This window comes from Podarcis erhardii (genome assembly GCF_964252035.2).
Source record: "Podarcis erhardii genome assembly, chromosome: Z".
NCBI classification, from domain to species: Eukaryota; Metazoa; Chordata; class Lepidosauria; order Squamata; family Lacertidae; genus Podarcis; species Podarcis erhardii.
Window position 1 is genome coordinate 14,228,584 of NC_138504.1, and position 19,845 is coordinate 14,248,428.

Sequence of the window (19,845 nt, forward strand, 5' to 3'; positions counted from 1 at the left end):
CCTTTCCCCCCTCCTCCCCCTTTGGAACAGTAAGAACAATCTTTCTGGTTTAGGATTTTTCTCATTAACATGACTGGATTTTCCCATTGTTATCTGGCAGATTAAATAACTGGCAGTCCTTTCATGAGTGCCAGCAGCCTAATTTTCTTTTGCATTTTGGAACATTCTTGTGTCTAGGATAGTGAATTGTTTGCTGTGAATACGGCATACTGCTGGTAACATGCCCATAAAAAAGAAGAGTTTCTTCAAGGGAAAAGGAAGTTAATTTGAAACCAAAGAATGAGAATATTATTTTTTATTAGTGTAGCTCAATTTGGATATTATTTCACAAGGGGATATCCAACTGCTTATCATAGTTTTTATGTTCTATCCATGCGAGCCTGAAACAAATATGGACAGAAGACACTTGCAGGGAGATTAATCTCTTGTTATTCTTGCTTTTCTGATTAGCCCTCTCTCTGTTTCTTCATGCTAGGGGTGGGGACATCGATCTCTTTCCAGTCCCTGTCAGTTTCACATATGTTCACCATTATGTTTGATCCATCCTATTTCTGTATTCATCTGCCTTTTAAATAAATAAATATTTAAATGTATCATCTCTTGAAACACACTGTTCTAAATGTGCTTTCTCTCAAAATACTTATTTGCAAATGCATTTTGATATGATTTCTTACACTTAAATATCACTCTGTGTGTGTGTGTGTGTGTGTGTGTGTGTGTATTAGGCTCTATCTGATTATATCCTACTCGGAGGAGATCTGTTGAAATTAATGGACTGAAGTCAGTCATGCCTATTAATCTCAATGGGTCTACTCTGAGTAGGAATAATTTTGGATACAACATTATATCGCTTTAAATTTAAGAGTCTCAGTGCAATTTACAATACATGTAATACAATGAAACATGATCAGAATGTGTTAAAAACAATACATAATATCAGTAAAACATGCAAACACGCACAAGCCTGGACTGAGTAACTCTTAACAGCAGTATCATTACAGTGGCTTCTAAACCTAGGCGAATAAAAATATTTGTACCTGGGGCCAAAATGATTGTAAAGTTGGTGGCAGATGTTTAGCCAAGGCTTTGTTGAGCAGCAAGTTTTCATTAGATATAAAGGTCCTTCAGGAGGAGATAATTTAGGCACCTGGGCAGCCCAGGACCTCCATATACACTGCCCATATACACTTCATGGTTTGACTTCATCCCCCGAGCTGTAGTCCTTTGTCTCTCGAGGCAGATGGGTGCCAACAACAAGAAAGACATTGTTGCAAACAGGGTCACCAGAGAAAGGCAACATGGTGGATTGCAAAGAGAAAACAAATAAGAATCATGGCTAGGTCATGTGAGAGAATTAGGAACATGTGAACCCCCTTGTTTGTTTGTTTGTTTGTTTGTTTGTTTGTTTGTTTGTTATTTGTTTGTTTTTAAGAAATGTTATAACCTGTTTAATAATAATAAACAATGTACACAAAACAGAATATTTATCAGTAAAATATAGGTAAAATAAGCAGATTAGTATGCATGACTAAATTATGGGATTGCTACCTACTTGCTGAAAATGTTACTACTCTTGTAGTAGCTTCTCTCAAATTTGGCTTCTCTCAAATTTCTTTGCATATTTAATCCTTTTTAAAAATAAGTAAACAAATAAAATGCTTCTGGTTACATTCTAGTGAATATTCTGTTCCATTGAACTGAGTGTAATAATAACTCCAATCAATATACATTGTTTAATCCATAACCATCCTGGTTTCAAATGAAATTGCTGGCAGATACAGCCTTTATCACAAAGGCAATGGAAAAGAGCAACATGATTTAAACAACATTGTTAATTCAATTATCTGTAGTGTGCCCGTCTTGTCGGCAAATGCTACAAAAGGGCTTTCCTCTGTTCTCAGTACTTCCCAATGCTATAGGGAATCAGTCTTGTCACTTATTTGTCTATATCAGATCATTTTTCCTCACCTAACTTTATTTTCTCATGCAAATATGACCTTTATCTCCCAGTCTATTGAGTTACATTTCATTAAGGCCACTTGTCTAGCTTGGGGAATTGGTTTTTTGGGGAAAAATGATCCCTGGAAGACAACTGACCAATTGGACTGTTTTAGCAAATGCAGTACAACTGGAATAAGGGCGGAGGAAAGCAGGCAGTGAGAAAGAAAAATCATGCTCTTTGAAAATCTTTTTTTCTTTTTCTTTTGCAGCTCCACTTTCTCAAAACAATAGTCTATAGATTTGGAAAGGTATTGCTGCTTTCAAGTTAGAGTTGTTGAAACAAACTTTTGCATTAGATTCAACGTTCTACTCCTATTTTGTATTCTACCCCCTGTTCACTTCTGTGGTCTTTACATTTTATTTAATGTACTTTTTGGAAATTCCAATATACATAATAATGTGAATGTCCTCACAATAACTAAAATGCTCAGATTTAGCTGTATAAAAATTCAGTCAAGCACTGGTGGTTGGTGCCCATTGGGACTGATAGGGCAGAAGGCAGAGAGACCAAGATTGGTGGAGGAAGAACCAACAACCAGCTGAGCCAACTATTTCTAGTTGTGTGTTTTTTTGTTTTTTTGTTTTTACATCCTCTCCCCTACTCTTAGGCAGTTCTGCTTACTTGATTGGTAAGTAAGATTGTTGGGACAGTGCTCCGATACCCTGAAAAGCCAGCCTCTACAGCAATCAATCTACATCATCCAATGGGTTAGCTCAGAGGTTTTCAGCCTTTTTGAGTTCATGGCTCCCTTGACCAACTACATTTGTCCTGTGGCTCTTCCCTGGGGAAACACACTCCAAGCTCAGCAGCCCCTCGTCCTTTTTCAAACACCCTCCCTTGTGGAGTGTTCCCTCAGGCTCCTCTTCTGTCCCCTTTTGGGAATCCTCCAAGGAGCTTCTTTCACTGCCTCTGGTCTCTGAGACACCCCACCCCACCCCAAAGAGAGGTGCCTCCTCATGCCACCCCCCCCCAGGGGCCTGGGAAGAGGATGCCCCCAGCCTTAGGAGCCCAACAGAGACAGAGACATGAGAGGGCAAGTTTGACAAAATAAGTGAATAGTGGAAACTGGTGGCTCAGTTTTTGTACAAACACAATGTTTCTATAAATAAAGTTAAATAGTTATCCAAGCAGTGAATAGCCTTCGCCTTCCTTTTCATCGCTTCAGACATATTGTGTTTTGTAAGCATTGAATTTATTTCACATAAATATACCAGTTGACTTTTAGACCGGTAACATATTTGTGGTTTACATGGATTGGAGCACTTATAATTATATTCCATTCTTTTGCTTAATTTGCTTCCGTGGAAAACAACAAGCAAGCTGCACCATGTGTGCATTATTCGACCGACAGTGTATTTGTGTCTTGCCCTCTGCAGATGTTGTAAATGGCTCTCCATGCCATGTTGTAGTTTCTGTGCACTTAGTACTGATCACACTAATGGGTTATCAAACATCTTCCAGAGGAATCAGCATGCCAAATCTATGCACTTATGTTGCTAAATGTCAATATAACCCATCTCTCTTACATGGGTCAGACTCTCGGAACATCTATTCAGTTGGATTAACAGACAGAAATTTCTCATCCACTCCCCATGCCAATATAATTTAAAAATATGGTATACTCTCTGAAAATACTTTTCCACCATTATGTTTGAAGCAATACATGCATACCAATCAAATTCATAGTGCACTAAAAGCAATTTTTAAAACTTAATTAAAAATGAGGAACATCAGTTTTAAAAACCAAACCAAACCAAAAGAAAAACACAATGCCCCCACCAGTTTAAAAACCAAAACCCTTTTCAGTCAACCATTAAAACATTGGTTAAACAGTCTCCCCACCCCCCAATACAATACATGTTTGTTCTTGTCACAAATATATCCCTTTTAATGAACATTTTCGCCTAATATTTGAATTTTTGTACACACGGGGGTGGGACAGCATCATTTTGGCTTGTGTATTGCTCCAGGGTCTGCAAATTAGGTAGGGTTGCTTTAAAGATGCATCAAACTGACTTTGCCCCCCACATTCAGAAAGAAGACTCCTGAGACAAGAAAGTGTGATAATGGAGTATCTGCAAACCATATTGCAGGAACTGCAAACCAATCAACCAGATTCCAATAGCTCAGGCAGCTGAGGATTTTCACTCACTCTGGAAGGAAGCATCTCTCTAGACTCCTGGACATGTGAACAGCCACAAGCAGTGGCTCCCAAGCTAAGGATGAGGAGGAAAATATTCTCTCCTTGCTAGGTGAGCCTTGGGTATGAACCCAATATGAACACCCAGGCAGAGCTGTCCAGCGTTCTCCCAAAATGTGAATGTCAGACCTACAAGGCACCCGAAGGTCCTGCCAGGCGTATTGCATGGGCAGATCCCTGAAATGTGTCCTTAACTAAACAATGCCTCTATATACCTACTTTCCCTTTCCCCACCTGCCCAAACTTCATGCCAAACTGGCAACTATGCCACACCAATCCTGTATGCCAACTGCATTTGTATCCAACAGTAGGTGAAGAAAGAGTGACCCAGATCAGGGAATTCCCACCCCAAAAACCCCCACCCTACTTAGCCCTGGAAGACCAGTGACTGGAAGAAACCCACACTTGGTAAAGGGAAGGTGCAGCAAAGCTGGGAGAGAAACTGACTTAAAGCCAAGCTCTTGTACCCTACCTAAGGCCACGCCAGCAACAGGTCAGCTGTTATATTTTAAAGGGACAGGCTGATCTTACATGACATCAACAATGAGGTTGAAGCATTTCGTTGGATTTTCACTGCCCACTGATTTGGGCTATAATGGTCATTGCTTTCAACTTGGTTTATAGCCTGTGAGAAAGAAAGTGAAATCCAATTCACACAAACAGGTAGCTGTGGTGTTTCTGCTATAAGACAGCTGCATGAGCTAGACGTGACCATCACCAATTCAGTAGAAATGACTCGAGGCTGCTTTGTGATGTGATATGATCAGTGATATGATATCCATTTTGTTTTTATAGCAAGTGTAAACATGGTTCTCCTCACATTGCTTTGGACAGCTCCCATCAGCAGTAGCCAGTGTGGAAAATGGCCAAGGTTTATGGGAACTGTAGTCCAGAAACATACGGAAGACAGCACATTGGTTATCCCTGTCCTATAGCTCAGTATTGTCAAGTGGGTCCATGCTTCATTCAATGGTTTTACAAGGTCTTCCTTTGACACTTGCTAAGCTAGAGAATGATTAAAATCAAATTTGTCATAGAAATAGCTTGTGTGTGCAGCAGCTACATTGTATATCACTCCCATGGCACTTGGCTGTAACATCTATGTTGTCTATAGTCTTGCAATATACGGCTCTTTTGTGGCAATACTAATCACGATCCTGAGATCTGAAGTTCCTGGGAGAATTAATCACTAGCAGGTTGGTTGAAGGGGGAAACAATGTTAGACAGATGGCAAAAAGAAATAATGTATGAAGTTTTATGTTATAAACTGTGATTAATTCCATTTTCATTTTAGAGCCCTGGAGGCCCAAAGCTTTTTTTTAAATCCCCAAACCTTATGTGAGTAAATATGGTGGTACTTAAATTTCCATACTAGCGCACAGTGTCAGCTGGTTGTATTTACACTAGCACACTGTATTCAGGATCAGCCATGGAGGCTACAGCTATTGCATTCAAAGCATACATGTGTATATTTCAGTTTTTTGTTGTTGTTTTTTTAAAAAAGATTACACAGATCTTCAGATGGCAGTTCTGTCAATGGCTAAAAACCATGTTTGCAGGCGGAATACTGATCAATGGCAGGTACTGGGAAGCTACGGGATGTGTCTGATTGGGATATTGGTCAACATCATGGAATGTTGGTCTACATCATTTTTCAGTCGATGGAAAACTTGGTTGATTTCCATGTTGGAGGTAGTAGGCATGGCCATGCAGTAAACTGCCTTCCTGCACCAACATCATAATAACTTGAGTTATCACAAAATGTGTGAGTAGGGATGAAAGATAAATTTGATTCAGTTAATATTTTAAGGAGAACCTTCCAAATTCTCCCTTTTCAAAGCAGTACATAAACTGAAACACAGCCTTGCTTAGAAATTCAGTTATCTGAATTTTGTGATAGAATTCTCCAAACTAGTAATGTGTAAACAAATGCACATACTAGGGTGAAGTGTGCAAATAAATTCATACATTAGTGAAAGTGCCATACAAAAACATATTAGGGGGGGATTGTTTTGCAAATTTTGCATATTAAAAAGGTGTGTATTAGGAGAAATTAGCACTAAAATGCTGATTTTCGCAAAAGGTAAAATAGACCAAACTGATTGAGAACCAAAGTTAAGAATGGAGCAATTAAGGAGTTGAGAGAAACTAAAAGTAACTTGCTTGCCCATTCCTAGATGCAGTGCACATATTATTTTTGAATTTTTATTTGTATTCTTTTGCTGCCTTAAGGTTTTGTTTTTAAGGCCCCTCACTCCACCTGCAAATGTGTTCCTATGACTGTGCTTCATTTTAGCATTATAAAGAAGCAAGCCTATTCTTTTATATTTACTTTATATGCCCCACTACAGATTAGCAACTTACATATACATAGAGAGGGAATTCCCCCAACCCGTCCCCTGCACCCCAATTGCTCCAAGATTGTTAATTTTCAAGCCAGTAAGATAGTATTCTGCAGGTGCTACTAATATTATCTGACAAGTGGAAGCCTGTGAAACTTTACAGAAAGCTTTATGCTAGTTGATCAGAAGCAGAGCAATAGGAATGAATATGCACATAAAGAGCTTTTATTGAGATGAAATGAAAAGAAATTGAACTATGTTGGCTTACAAGGCTGCAGTATCTCCTTGTGCGTGATTTTAGATATGCAAGTAGGTGTAATGGCTTACTTGCTACAATAGACTGCTCAAGGGGCTTTTTGTTTGCTACACTTACAGGTACAATTCAATCTCTTTCAGCTGATTCTGTGTGTTTGCTGCCTTTGTTTAGTAAGTGCAACAGCTTAAATTTCAGGGGATTTTGAGCCTGATTGCTGTCCTTTTAATTTAAAAACCAAGGCTGGGGGGGGGCGCAAAGTGGTCTATTGTGTTACCCCAACTTCGTTTCAGCAGCACTGGCTTCTGATTAGTAACAGGGGATAAATTTGCTCCAGTTTGCATTTTAAGGCGTTTTCTGAAACAATATGTGAAGGCTATTTTTCAAAATGGGCAAGTTCTCAAACCAAATAGTGTATACAAAACTTCACATATGCCTTCTCATAAAAGGTGGAGTGTAAATGCAATGGATAAAATAAAATGAATAAAATAATGGTTCTAGAATTTGTAGGGACTCTACATTCATGTATTATTCATTATTATTTATTTTATTCATTGCATTTAAACCACACCTCTTACTCCAAGGAGACAAGGTGATGGGTCTGGTTCTCCCCCATCTCCCTTAATCCCCTCCCCAAACAACCCTGTGAGATAGGTTAGGTCTAGAGGCAGTGACTTGGCTTCATGGCCAAATGTGGATTTGAACTCTGGTCTCCCAGGTCCTAATCCAATACTCCAACTGTTACACCACATTGGCTCTATTGTCCAGGTGTCTAAGATGCACAGGGAGCCCTTATGATTACTGCATCCCCTTGCATGCTTCCTTAACCATAAGCATAATGTCAAACAAGGACTTTAGATATCCACTTTAGATATTCATCTTTGCATACCATCTCACTGTTGCTGTGGCAAGGCTATTTTTGTGCATGTGTGTGTGTGTGTGTGTGTGGTCAATAATGCTTGTGTAGAGAGACCATATTAAAAAGAGATTTTTGTAATCAAAATTGCAACACAGGAAAAGCTGTTGGAAGCCATAGGGGCCTGAAGTTGTGTATTATGTTAAGCTTCAAAGTTAACTTTACATTGTTAATCACATAAATCTCTTAAATAATTAACATTTGATATTCATTGGGGCTAAGCATTTAGCAGGCTTTAGCAGCAATTAATTAGGTGCTTTCTCCAAAAGTTTAGCAGGCCTTAAAAATAATACTTGTAGAAGATGAATCTCTTAGCATATTCCACTGATTATAGAAACAGGCTTTGTTGGTTTACAAGCCATCTCCTCAATCCCACCCAAAGTTGCTGTAGGTACAGGTGGTTTTTTTTTTTTTTTTTTTTTAAATGTCATTAATTCTTCAAAAGCACCACCTCCCTACCCATTTTTATTGGATAGGACTAGAGTTCAGCAGATCTTTCCCCTCAAAATCAGGAGTTAACTGGAACGCCTATACCACTCCTTTGCATAGTGATTCCCCTCTTCAATTCTACTTACCTGGATGGTGAAACTGGCAGTGGTGCTTCAGAGACAGCATAAAGCTGCTGAGAGGAGGAGACTCTTCCATGCCCCAGTACTGCATATGTGTGAATCTGTTCCATGAAAAGTCATATATTCAGCTCTTAAGAACAACAACTGGCAGTTGTATACAGTGGTACCTCTGGTTACGTACTTAATTTGTTCCAGAGGTCCATTCTTAACCTGAAACTGTTCTTAACCTGAAGCACCACTTTAGCTAATGGGGCCTCCCGCTGCTGCCATGCCGCTGCCGTGCAATTTCTGTTCTCATCCTGAAGCAAAGTTCTTAACCCGAGGTAGTATTTCTGGGTTAGCGGAGTCTGTAACCTGAAGCGTATGTAACCTGAAGCATATGTAACCCGAGGTACCACTGTAAGAAGAGAAGAAGAAGAGTTTGGATTTGATATCCCGCCTTTCACTCCCTTTAAGGAGTCTCAAAGCGGCTAACATTCTCCTTTCCCTTCCTCCCCCACAACAAACACTCTGTGAGGTGAGTGGGGCTGAGAGACTTCACAGAAGTGTGACTGGCCCAAGGTCACCCAGCAGCTGCATGTGGAGGAGCAGAGACACAAACCTGGTTCACCAGATTACGAATCTACTGCTCTTAACCACTACACCACACTGGCTCTCTGTAACGCTTTCAAGTATTCAAAGCACTTTACATGAATTCCATTGTAATCTTTACAATAACATTGCAGGCAGTGGTGTGTGGTCACTGGACTTCAGTGACTAAGTTAGCCCCCTAAAGGGTCCAGTAACCCTCTCGCCACCTTCCAAAAGCCCGTCTGACTTTGGGGAGGGCTGAAGTATTCTGTCAGACACCTGATGCCTGCTTCCCAAAGCCCAGGAAGCTTCTGCCCAACTTAGGGAAGGAGTCACGATGCTCACGCACATGATGTTGCCCCCCCCCCATTACCCTTACAAGCTGGTGCCTCTGGCCCTAACTGTTCCTCTATGAAAAATTTCATTACATGCCACTGGCTGCAGGGTAAGTCAATATCATTATCCCCTTTACTACAGAAGGCTTGACTGAGGTTGAGAAAAAATGGTTACTTAGTGAGTTCACAGTGAATGTAAGATTCAAACCAGAGATACTCTTAAACCACCATCATTATAAATTTTCCGTGCAATTTAAACTCCTGCCATCTGTAACTTAAACAATTTGAGAAATAGATTTCTGCTCCTGCTCTGCCCCCCACAATGAACAGCTGAAAAATACCATACTCTCCAAAACATGTGTCAATATTTTTAAATATATAACCAAGTGAAGGGTGCATGTAGTTTTTACATAATAGGCACTGTTGACACTAAGGAGCTCATCTTGACATAAGGTCAAAATGGAAGACTGGATGTGAAGGGGTTTGTTTTTAACAAAAAAATGACTTGCTTTATGCCTTCCTTGAAATAGCTATTTCGGGAGTTAAATACCCAGTGTCCTTAAAGCAGTGTCTTTTCTACTGCTACAATGTCAAGATAACATATTTTTAAATGTCAAGGTGTGTGTTTCTATGTTATTCATGCTTGAGATAGTCTCAGTGTGCCTGCTTTAGGCAACATTTCATGGTTCCTAGTGAATATTACAATTTCTACCTACAACTTCGCCATCTCTTAGAATTCAGGATTTGTTCTGCTTCATCTCACCTAAGGCTGGCCTACTTTGAAGATTGTTTGATTTTTGGCTTTCAAAGTGCTGTAACATTTCACCAGTTACTTTGCTCTGCACTTAACCAGGCTTCCTTTGCTTTTGAGTTTAACTGTGAATCAGGCATTTCCCCTCCATTCTGTCATTGTTTATACCACTGGTGTGGATAGCATGTTTGCTTCCAAGGTGTTGTTGGAATCTAGCTCTGATCACCTCCAGTCAGCATGGCTAATGGACAAGAGCAGTGGGAGTTGGAGTCCAATAATATCTAGATGGACATGGCGGGTGGCGCTGTGGTTTAAACCACTGCACTGCTTGGACTTGCCGATCGGAAGGTTGGCGGTTCGAGGCCCCACGACAGGGTGAGCTCCCATTGCTCAGTCCCAGCTCCTGCCAACCTAGCAGTTCAAAAGCATGCCAAAAAGTGCAAGTAGATAAATAGGTACCGCTCTAGCAGGAAGGTAAATGGCATTTCTGTGTGCTGCTCTGGCTCCACCAGAAGCGGCTTAGTCATGTTGGCCACATGACCCAGAAAAACTGTCTGCGGAAGCGGACAAATGCCAGCTCCCTTGGCCTGTAAAGCGAGATGAGCGCCACAATCCCAGAGTCATTCGCGACTAGACTTAGCTGTCAGGGGTACCTTTACCTTTACCTTTAACTATTCCACGGATAACAATACCAAAAGATTGTTGGTTTGGAAACTCAGTTACTTAGACATTGATTGGTTAGGATCTTCTTTATAAAACAACAACTCCTGGTACAATTTGTAAACATATATTTAATAACACTTTATTCTGTACTGGTCAGTTCTCATCTGGAATATTGCATACAGTTCAGGATGCTACACTTTAATAATGATGAAGACAATGTTGGAACAGGTACAGAGAAGGGCAGTGAAAATGGCCCACAGTCTGGAAACAAGTTTTGTGCAGAAAGGTTGAAGAAAGTGGGTATGTTTAGCCAAGAGAAGAGGAAGCTTGGGTGTGGGTTTGGTTAGGAAGTATGATCATACACTTTAAACACCTAAAGGACTGTCATGAAAGAGGTCAAATCTATTAGGCCTCAATTATAAGAAGCTAGATTTTATTTGAATATTTGGATAGTTTTCTAAAATAGTAAATCTGCAGTCCTAAAAGGGGGTGGGGAGAGAACTGACAGCATGCTGGCCAAGTGGAAGTGAGGAACCCCTCCATCATGTCTTTCTCTTTTTCTCCTTTAGTGATTCCCCCCTATTGTGAATAATGGGGATTGGGTAGCAATGCTACAGTATATGCTCACATGGTTCTCTTCCTAGAGCAGAGGAATAGCAATTCAGAAGGTTATGGTTCCTTCATGCAACCCATCACACACACCTTTTTGGGCCTTATCTGTGTCAGAGCCATGTGGCGAGCATCACATATGTTTTTGTGGTGGCAGAGAGGGGACATCAGATGTCAAATCTCCTGCCCCAATATTTGACATCTCTTTCTGCCCCTTGGAGAGGAGATTCAAAGATTCCTATAGCCCCCTGGACACCTTCATGGACCATAGGATTTAAAGGTGAGAGCATCAATTTTAAACCTTTTCAGACACAGATCCATCTTTAACTCAAACATGCATCTGGAGGACCCACCTTTTAACACGTTACCCTTTATTTATATGGAGGTAGTGCTGCTTTTTCAACCCACCTTAGATCAAGCTTCAACCTAATTGTGGGTCATGTTGGTGATCAATAGTTTGGGCTGTTCCTCACTGGAGCTCTTCAAGCAAGGTCAGATAGTCTATGTTGGAAATGTTCTAGATCTGGATTTCCTGCAGGAACCAGTGGGTTGGAACAGATGGCCTACTAAGGTCCCACCAACATATAAACACATGCTGCCATCAGCTGGAGGCAGAATTTAGCATATCAGAGCATGAACTTGAGGGTTTAAATCCGTGGCTCAAATCGTAGCTCACAAAATTAGAAGAGTGGTCTTAGGCAACCCAGTGTCTGTCAGCTTTTATAATTCCAGTCTAGAATATACAGCTCTTTTGATAGTATGCATGATGCTCTACAAAAATGCTATAGGATTTTACTATTTTGTTTTATTTTTGTCTCTGGAATAACATCCGAAGGAGTGCAGAGATGGCATTTCCTGTATCTATCTACGCTATATGTTTTGCAGAGAAAGAAAGAAAAATCATGACTGCCCTATGATTGTACTGTCTGCGCCAGTACAAGAATGTGCACTTTTATTTATTGCTTCAAATCAGGGAAGCAGCCTTGCATCACGATTAAAATGGAGGCCGTCAGTTGTACCAGAGCATTTAGGATTGTATGACAATATGAATAATTTACCACTTGCTGAGGTTTTCCCCTCCCTTTCCATTCCTGCTTTCTTTATATATTCATTTAAAGAAAAAAGTAATTGGATTTCCTGCTATTGAGAATGTGGCAAGATGGTAATTGTAGGTTTAAAGTAGAGGGGGGAGAATTTTTTGACACACATACATCTTGGCAGTAGCACTGTGAAATGGTGTGGAATTCAGGAGAACACATGCCCATAGGATGAAAAACTAATTAACAACATTGTTAGATGAAATGAGGAGAGGCTACCTATTTAAATGAAGTCAGAATATCTGATTATTTCAACAGATCCATCTTTCCTTCATGGCCCTGACACTGAGTGAATGCAAGATAAGCATTGACCATGTGTTTAAAAGCAGATCCACAACCATACACATTTCTTCCCCCAGGGAATCCTGGGAACTGTAGTTTGTTATGGGTACTGGGGATTGTGGCTCTGTGAGGGGAAAACTGCAGCTCCTGAGATTCCCTGGGGGAAGTAATGCACTTTAAATTTGTGCTGGATGTTTTTTCAAATGCATGTTGTGAATCTGCACTATGTTTCGAAAAGGGCCTCCAAAATGGCAAGGAGAATGTTAGCACTCTCCTTCTTCAGTGTGGGCAACATCATGGGTCATGGATTTGCATAACATGCAGATACTAATTTCTATGTAAAGATGCAAATCTGGAAACAGAAATGCAATAGATCTCACCATCATGGAGGAAACAGAGACCAAGCGAACAACGTGTTTGTTCCATGTTCTGTACATCCAGGTGTGACCTGTTGATGGGCAATTTCAAGGTCCCACTTCCTTTCCCTTCATAAGGGTTTGTATATTTAAATAGGACTTCAACTGGAAAGGCCTTTGCAAAAGGGGATTCCTTTAAAAACAGAACTGTAACATAGAACATACATAGTGTTTACACAATCACCTAAATAACACAGACATAATTCAGAGAGAAAAGAATTCCAACAACAAAGACCCAGTGTATTATTTGAGAAAAAAGAAAATAGGTTTTGTTTCTCTTACTCTCAGCCATGTACATAATATGGAGGCATTCAACTAAGCATACAACTAAGCATAAAAACTCCCTCAAAACTACTCAGCCAATCAGGGCATGTGCTATTTCAGCTAACATCATGCCACTTTGCCTGGATTTTGGTGAAAGCTGTGAAGGGAAAGAGACCCACAAGACACCCTGGCATCCATAACTAGACAAAGCACCAAATGCCACAAGATAGTTGCACTATTTCCAATCCCAGAACATCAAAACACCAAGACGGGAAAATCAACTTCTGTGAAATGTTGCTTTGGCACAAGCCTAATTTTACACCGCTAAACCCACTGTACACATAAGGTATTTATGTAGCACCATTTTTGTTGACTGCTCAGGATTGCAAAAGAGGAAGGGAGGGAGGGAGGGAGGGAGGGAGGGAGGGGTTTTCAAGTCATTGGCATTACAGTGGTACCTTGGGTTAAGAACTTAATTCATTCCGCAGGTCCGTTCTTAACCTGAAACTGTTCTCTACTTCTGTTCTCATCCTGTTCTCTACTTCTGTTCTCATCCTGAAGTAAAGTTTTTAACCCGAAGCACTATTTCTGGGTTAGCAGAGTCTGTAACCTGAAGCATATGTAACCTGAAGCATATTTAACCCGAGGTACCACTGTATTAAGTTAGAGCCGTTCATTTCAATGGGTCTACTTTGACTGAAAGTCAGTTGAATACCATCCAACTGAGCAACTGAATACCATCCAACTGAGCAGGTGAGGAGAAAGTTAGGTTATTGTCCAAAGGTCAGTGCATGGCCTGGAAGTATTTCTGGACTGCTTGGGGCATTGGCATGCCTCTTGCCCTCCTTAGGCCTTGAGTGGATCACCCGTGAAGACTAAGCATGCAGGCCAAAGGCTGCTGTGGTTCAAGCTTTGACCGGCTAATCCAGGCTACAAAACTCACTATTGATTGTGGGTGAGAAGCAACTTCGTTAGTTATGTGGTGCTATTTTTAGAATTGGAACTTGTGTTGACACCTATAGACACCTAAAATTAATGTTGACTTTATTATCTGCATGAATGACAGCAATAAATTAACTCCCCAGTGCAGCAAACATTAACTTTACTATTCATCTTGACAGAAATGTTGATTCTATTAATACGGATGACTAGAATAAATTGCATGAAGGGCAACGTTTTGTTCATAATGACATTGTTTTCAAGTGAGATGTTTAATACATATTTATTTGCTCCATTATTGATGGTTGCCTCCACTCTGCTGTAATGGAATTCATATTGTATTGACCACACACTTTTTTCTTTTTTTAAAAAAAAGGTAGTTTAAAATAAGATTTTTTGAAAGAAATGAAATATCGTAATATCATAACTAATCTCAATACTTACCAGGATGCTTTAAGGGTGTTTATGAAGCCATCAAAACTCCCGTGAACAATGTACTTCTTGATAAAAATGACAATGCCTCTGTATGAGCATTAATCAAGAAAAATTAGTGTCACAAGTAACATTAATTCGACTGTCAAACTGAATTAAATTCTTTTGCATGATTTCTTTCTCTTTTCTTATTAAGCTTAACTAGTGGTGTATATACCGATGAAAATACAGGTGTATTACAGATTGTTTTTACTGGTCCGATTTTCCTTTTCAACAAGTTTCATACTGCATAAGTAGGTAAAACTGGAGCTCGTAAAAGCTTGTTTAAATTTAATTTAAATGGTGCTGAATGTTGCTAGATTTTATGGGTCACTGAATACATTCATATAGTGAGCTTCTGTTTTTCCTCCAGCTGTCTTTGAATATAATGTCAGATACTAAGCCTGAAATTGTCGTGGAATTTTCTAAGCATTGCTTCATCTCCCACCCCACAAACAAACCTACTCAATTTAATTTAATTTAATTTTAGGTACTGTGGCTTAAAGTGCCACAACTCTCCCTCTCTCTGTTTTAAAGAGAATAGGATGCCCTAACCCAAAATATCTTGTGGTCAAGTAATTTCCTGCTGTAAGCATAAGAGGTTGGTAGTTACTCCCCAAAAGGGCAAATTCACTGAAAAATCATTCTACACAAACTCTACTGAGTGCTATGCGATGTTGCTATGGGTGGTATTCAGCAAAGGTTTGCTCAGTGTAGGGTCATTGAAATTAATGGCTATGACTAATTTTAAAAGGCCCACTTTGAGTAAAACTTACTTGAATGCTCCCAATATTTGTAAATATTTATTCCCTGTGACCTAGCATTGAGACTGCTACCTTCACAGGATAGGAAACCTGCCTTTTAATGAACATATACTATATATTTTGGAAAGCTCATGATTTGTTAATTTGGCTGATTTGAGATCAAAAGGCATGTTTCTGCCTATGTCTGGATACCATTGGATACAGTTTTGAATCAAGATGGTGGACTGGACTGTTTAAAACTGCATTGATCTTAATCCAATTTTGCATAATTTTTCCAGAGATCAAGGAGCAGGTATTCATCGGTTTGGATACAAAAGGACAGCATTGCGGAGCCAGTCACAGTCACCCCACCCCCAGGGAGCAAGGCCTAGCTTATGAAGGTGAACAAGACAACATTCTGGAGTTTTAAAATGACCACAAGTTTATTGCTTCCAGATGTAGGCAGAGTTTGGCTTAGGCATTGGGTCTATATCCCTCTCAACCTTTGGGTGGAGGGCTGAGACATGACAGGGTCAAGTCTAGGATTAATGGGTCCTCTGCAAGATGCAGGTCTAAACAAATGGTCCTCCCAAGCTGCTGGGGGGGGGGAGTTCTATGGCCATCTGCCAGACGCCTTGACTTGTTGACAGAGACTTCAAACTAGACCCTCTAACGGGGTACTCCTGTGAACGCACCCTTCTGAGGTTGGGTTGATGCACCACTTCACCTCCCCACCTGATGTTAGACTAAAAGGATTCCACCCAAAGCTTTATCCACCAAAGTTGTGACTTTTGCTATGGGGAAGGCAACACCTGCAAATGGGGCCAATCTGTTTGCAGGCAAATTCCTTCCCAGCTCCGAAAGCGGCAACCATTATTTAACCACAGCAATGTCAGTAAATGCAGTGCCCTAGGAAGGAAGGAAGGAAGGAAGGAAGGAAGGAAGGAAGGAAGGAAGGAAGGAAGGTTAGCATATAAAACCCACAGCATAACTAAATGGGGGGAGGGAGGATTTGTTCTTTGGCCAACTGCAGTCCTGAAGTCAGTGCAGCTTGTCTTTTTATAGGTTAGGGGCAGACCAGGGTGAAGCCTGCTCCGCTCTGGTCCACTCCCAAGCCCCACCCACTTAGCCTGTCCGGATCGGCCAGAATTCAAATATCTGGATGGCGGGAAAGCCCACCACTCCAAGAGGCCGGCCTGGGGGTTCCCAACTGCCAGCCTTCTTGCCCAGCCTTGCTCCCTGGGGTTTGGGGCCTGCCACAACGGGCAACAACCACCACCCACCCCGGGACTAGGTAAGCATTTATTTTGAATCAATATGGCAGACTGAACATTTCAAAACTGCGCTGTTTTTTTGGTTTCTTATAATTCCTGAGCAATGCCCGGTACAAGGCTGCTAGTTGAAATCTAAATCAGTATTCTCAACTGGCATGTATTAAGATGCAGGGACAGGAAAATCCTCATAAACAGTGATATAGTGGGTCCTCCTCCATTGTTTGGGAGAGACTTTCTCTACCAGGATTGTCTCCATTCATGGTTATTCCACCTGTCTGCAGGAGAGAGAAAAGTGAGACAGTGGGCCTCCATCCATTGCCTTAGCTGGAAGGAGCTGGAACCTACCCACCCATTTCCATCTTCATCTTCAACAATCTGGCTTAATCAATCAGGCAGTCAGTATGAGGTGTGAGACAGAGATGCCTTCCCCATTTAGTTCAGCTGTGACCAGTGGCAGACCTACATTTTGGATGCCCTGAACCTTAAACTGTCATGGGGGCCCCTTTGCAACCAGCAATGTGGTTTTGGTAACCACTCTTATCTTCTTCAATGGGGTTGTTCCATGACAGATCACCACAATTATTTTTTTTTTAAAAAAAACTACTCCAATTTTGCTTACAATTGCTGTACGCCCCATCTTTACAACATCTGTGTTACTGATTCTCAAACTTTGCTATTGTTGGAATATATACAACAACAACAAATGATCAGTTTGAGTTGAGTGATTCAAATCTGGTCTACTAGACCCAAATGTTTTATGCAATGTGGACTAAAATTGTTTCTGGGGCCCCTCTGATATTAGGGACCCTGAAGCTTAAGCTTCTTTAGTTTCATAGTAGATCTGCCCTTGTCTGTGGCCTGTTTCTGTTTAGCAAGCACCCTTCCAGCATGCTCATTGCACAGTTTTAGCACAAGGCATCATTAAAGAGTTGATACCTTAAATTTGCATATTTTGCTGTTCTACCCTCATTCCCCTTTTCTTCCCATTTTGTCCACATCCTCCAGCATTTCATACAGACAATAGGGGCATTCTTAGGGGCATCCCCTTTCTCACAGCAATAATCATGCCTTGATCTGTGATCCCGTCACTCTTCCATTACCCATTCCTGAAGTCTTTTCTCTGCCTGCAATACATTAAAGAAGCTATAACAATTTATCAAAACACACACAGTTATTAAAACACACATAACTCCCAAACCAATTTGGCAAACATTTTTTCAAAACTGGAATTTTGTGTCTATGTGCATGGATTTACATGGAATGGCACTGGAGTAAAAAGAAGCAGCTCTTCCCCACCCCACCCCACTGCCCTGACATAGAAATTCAGCTTCTAGAGATCCAGCATTTCCCCGGGATGCAAAATAAGACAGAAAGTGAGTTGGGGTGAGACAATGTCATTGGTGAGGAGGAAGAGGGGACAATTGAGATGCAGATTTGTGTCATTTCTCTTATAGAGTACTTTTGCAACAGGTCTGTTGGCCATTATTTCAAACTGCAGTGTTCTCTCTCTCTCTCTCTCTCTCTCTCTCTCTCTCTCTCTATATATATATATATATCTCTCTCTCTATCTCTATCTCTCTCTATCACACACACACACACACACACACACACACACACACACACACTTCCTTGGTAGAAAAAGCAGTGTATAAAGGAAACCATTAAATAGTCAACAATATATGTGCACCTCAGTCTTCTAAGAAATGGACTACACTTTACATTAGCTACATAGCTGTGCCTTTTCAGGGCAGATTTGTGGTGGTTGTTTTAATACAGGTATTCAGCACCACCACTCAGCCCAGTATGGATTTAGACTGTAACATGGAGGGCATACCCTCCAACTTTTCCCAACCCAAATTTGGGACACTCCCCCCACACAATGCTGCTGCCCCACCAGACGAACCATCTGTGTAAATCTAAACATCCCTTATAAAAAGGGAGAGTGGACACCACACACAAATGCCAACCCTTTGGACCAGAATATTTTGCCTTATTTAAACAGCAACTTACTAGATTCTCCCAGGGAGGGAAATTTGGAGTCTGAAACAAGGGGCTGTTTAATTAGAAAGCAGGAGAACTTGATTACATAATATCAACTTCTGCATTCTAACCCGGAGGGATACACATTGTTTTAGCCTATGTATGTTTTATATATATATATATATATATATGCATATATATGTTGATCAAACAAGTGGCCACTATTAGAAAGGACAGTTTAATTATGCAAGGGTTTAGTTGAATCTGGAAAGCAGCCTGGGGACAACATTTTTACAAACGTTCCACATGTCAGCTTGGTATCCGAAGCCAAACACTTGTGCTATGAAATGAAGGCCGAAGCAAATACTCTAAAGAAAATGCTTGCAGCTTGGATAATGATGAATTGTTCCTTTAAAATCATCATTTCCCTGCCTGCTAAATGACAGCCCACAAGGATTCATTTCTTTTTTCCTTTCTTAAAAGAAGAAAAGAAAAGGCATATACTACAGCTTTCCCAGCCAACCTTGGAAGCTGCCTTGTACCAAGTCAGACCATTGGTCTGTCTAGCTCAGTGTTGTCTACATTAAGGGTGGGGAATCTGTTGCCTTCCTGATATTGTTGGCCTGCAACACTTGAGCTTGAGCCCAGGAACATCAGGAATGCAGATTCCTATTCTAATCTATGCTGATTGGCAGCAGCAATACAGGGTTTCAAACAGGAGTGTTTTCCAACCCTAAGTGGAGGTGCCGGCAATTGCACCTGGAACCTTTTGGATGCAAAACATACTTATCATTTAAAAACAATTTATTTTTCACTATTTCACCTTAAGAAGATCAGATCAGCATATGTTAAAAACAGGAAAACCATGATAGTAGGCAAAATATATAGGAGGCCTCAAAGGAGTGGATTTTGAGAGAGAGAGAGAGAGAGAGAGAGAGAGAACTCTACCACTCAGCTCTGAGCCTTTTCTACAGCCCTTGACTCAACAGCTGGAAATACTGTTTCTGGAAAAGTTGATCACCGGCAGCCTCTCTCAATTTTGGATTGCAGAATTCAAAGGTGTTGCATGAGCTGATATACCTGAGACAATGTACGAGAACACTGCATTTCTGATGCTTGTCCCTGACAAATCACTGCCTATGCCTTGTGATCTTGGGTTGTTTGTTTTT

General features: G+C 40.7%; 1 protein-coding gene across 3 annotated transcripts in view; it reads left to right on the top strand.

The window, feature by feature from the left end:
- PCDH11X (protocadherin 11 X-linked) overlaps positions 1-19,845 on the top strand; it is a 777,747-nt gene that overhangs the window by 244,042 nt on the left and 513,860 nt on the right. The window contains exon 5 of one of the 3 annotated variants that reach the window (XM_081847880.1): positions 15,722-15,823. The exons of the other annotated variants lie outside the window; for them this stretch is intronic. Coding sequence (XP_081704006.1) covers positions 15,722-15,814 — 93 coding nt within the window. The 3' untranslated portion in view covers positions 15,815-15,823. The remainder of the gene's footprint in view (positions 1-15,721; positions 15,824-19,845) is intronic. 3 annotated transcript variants of the gene reach the window in all.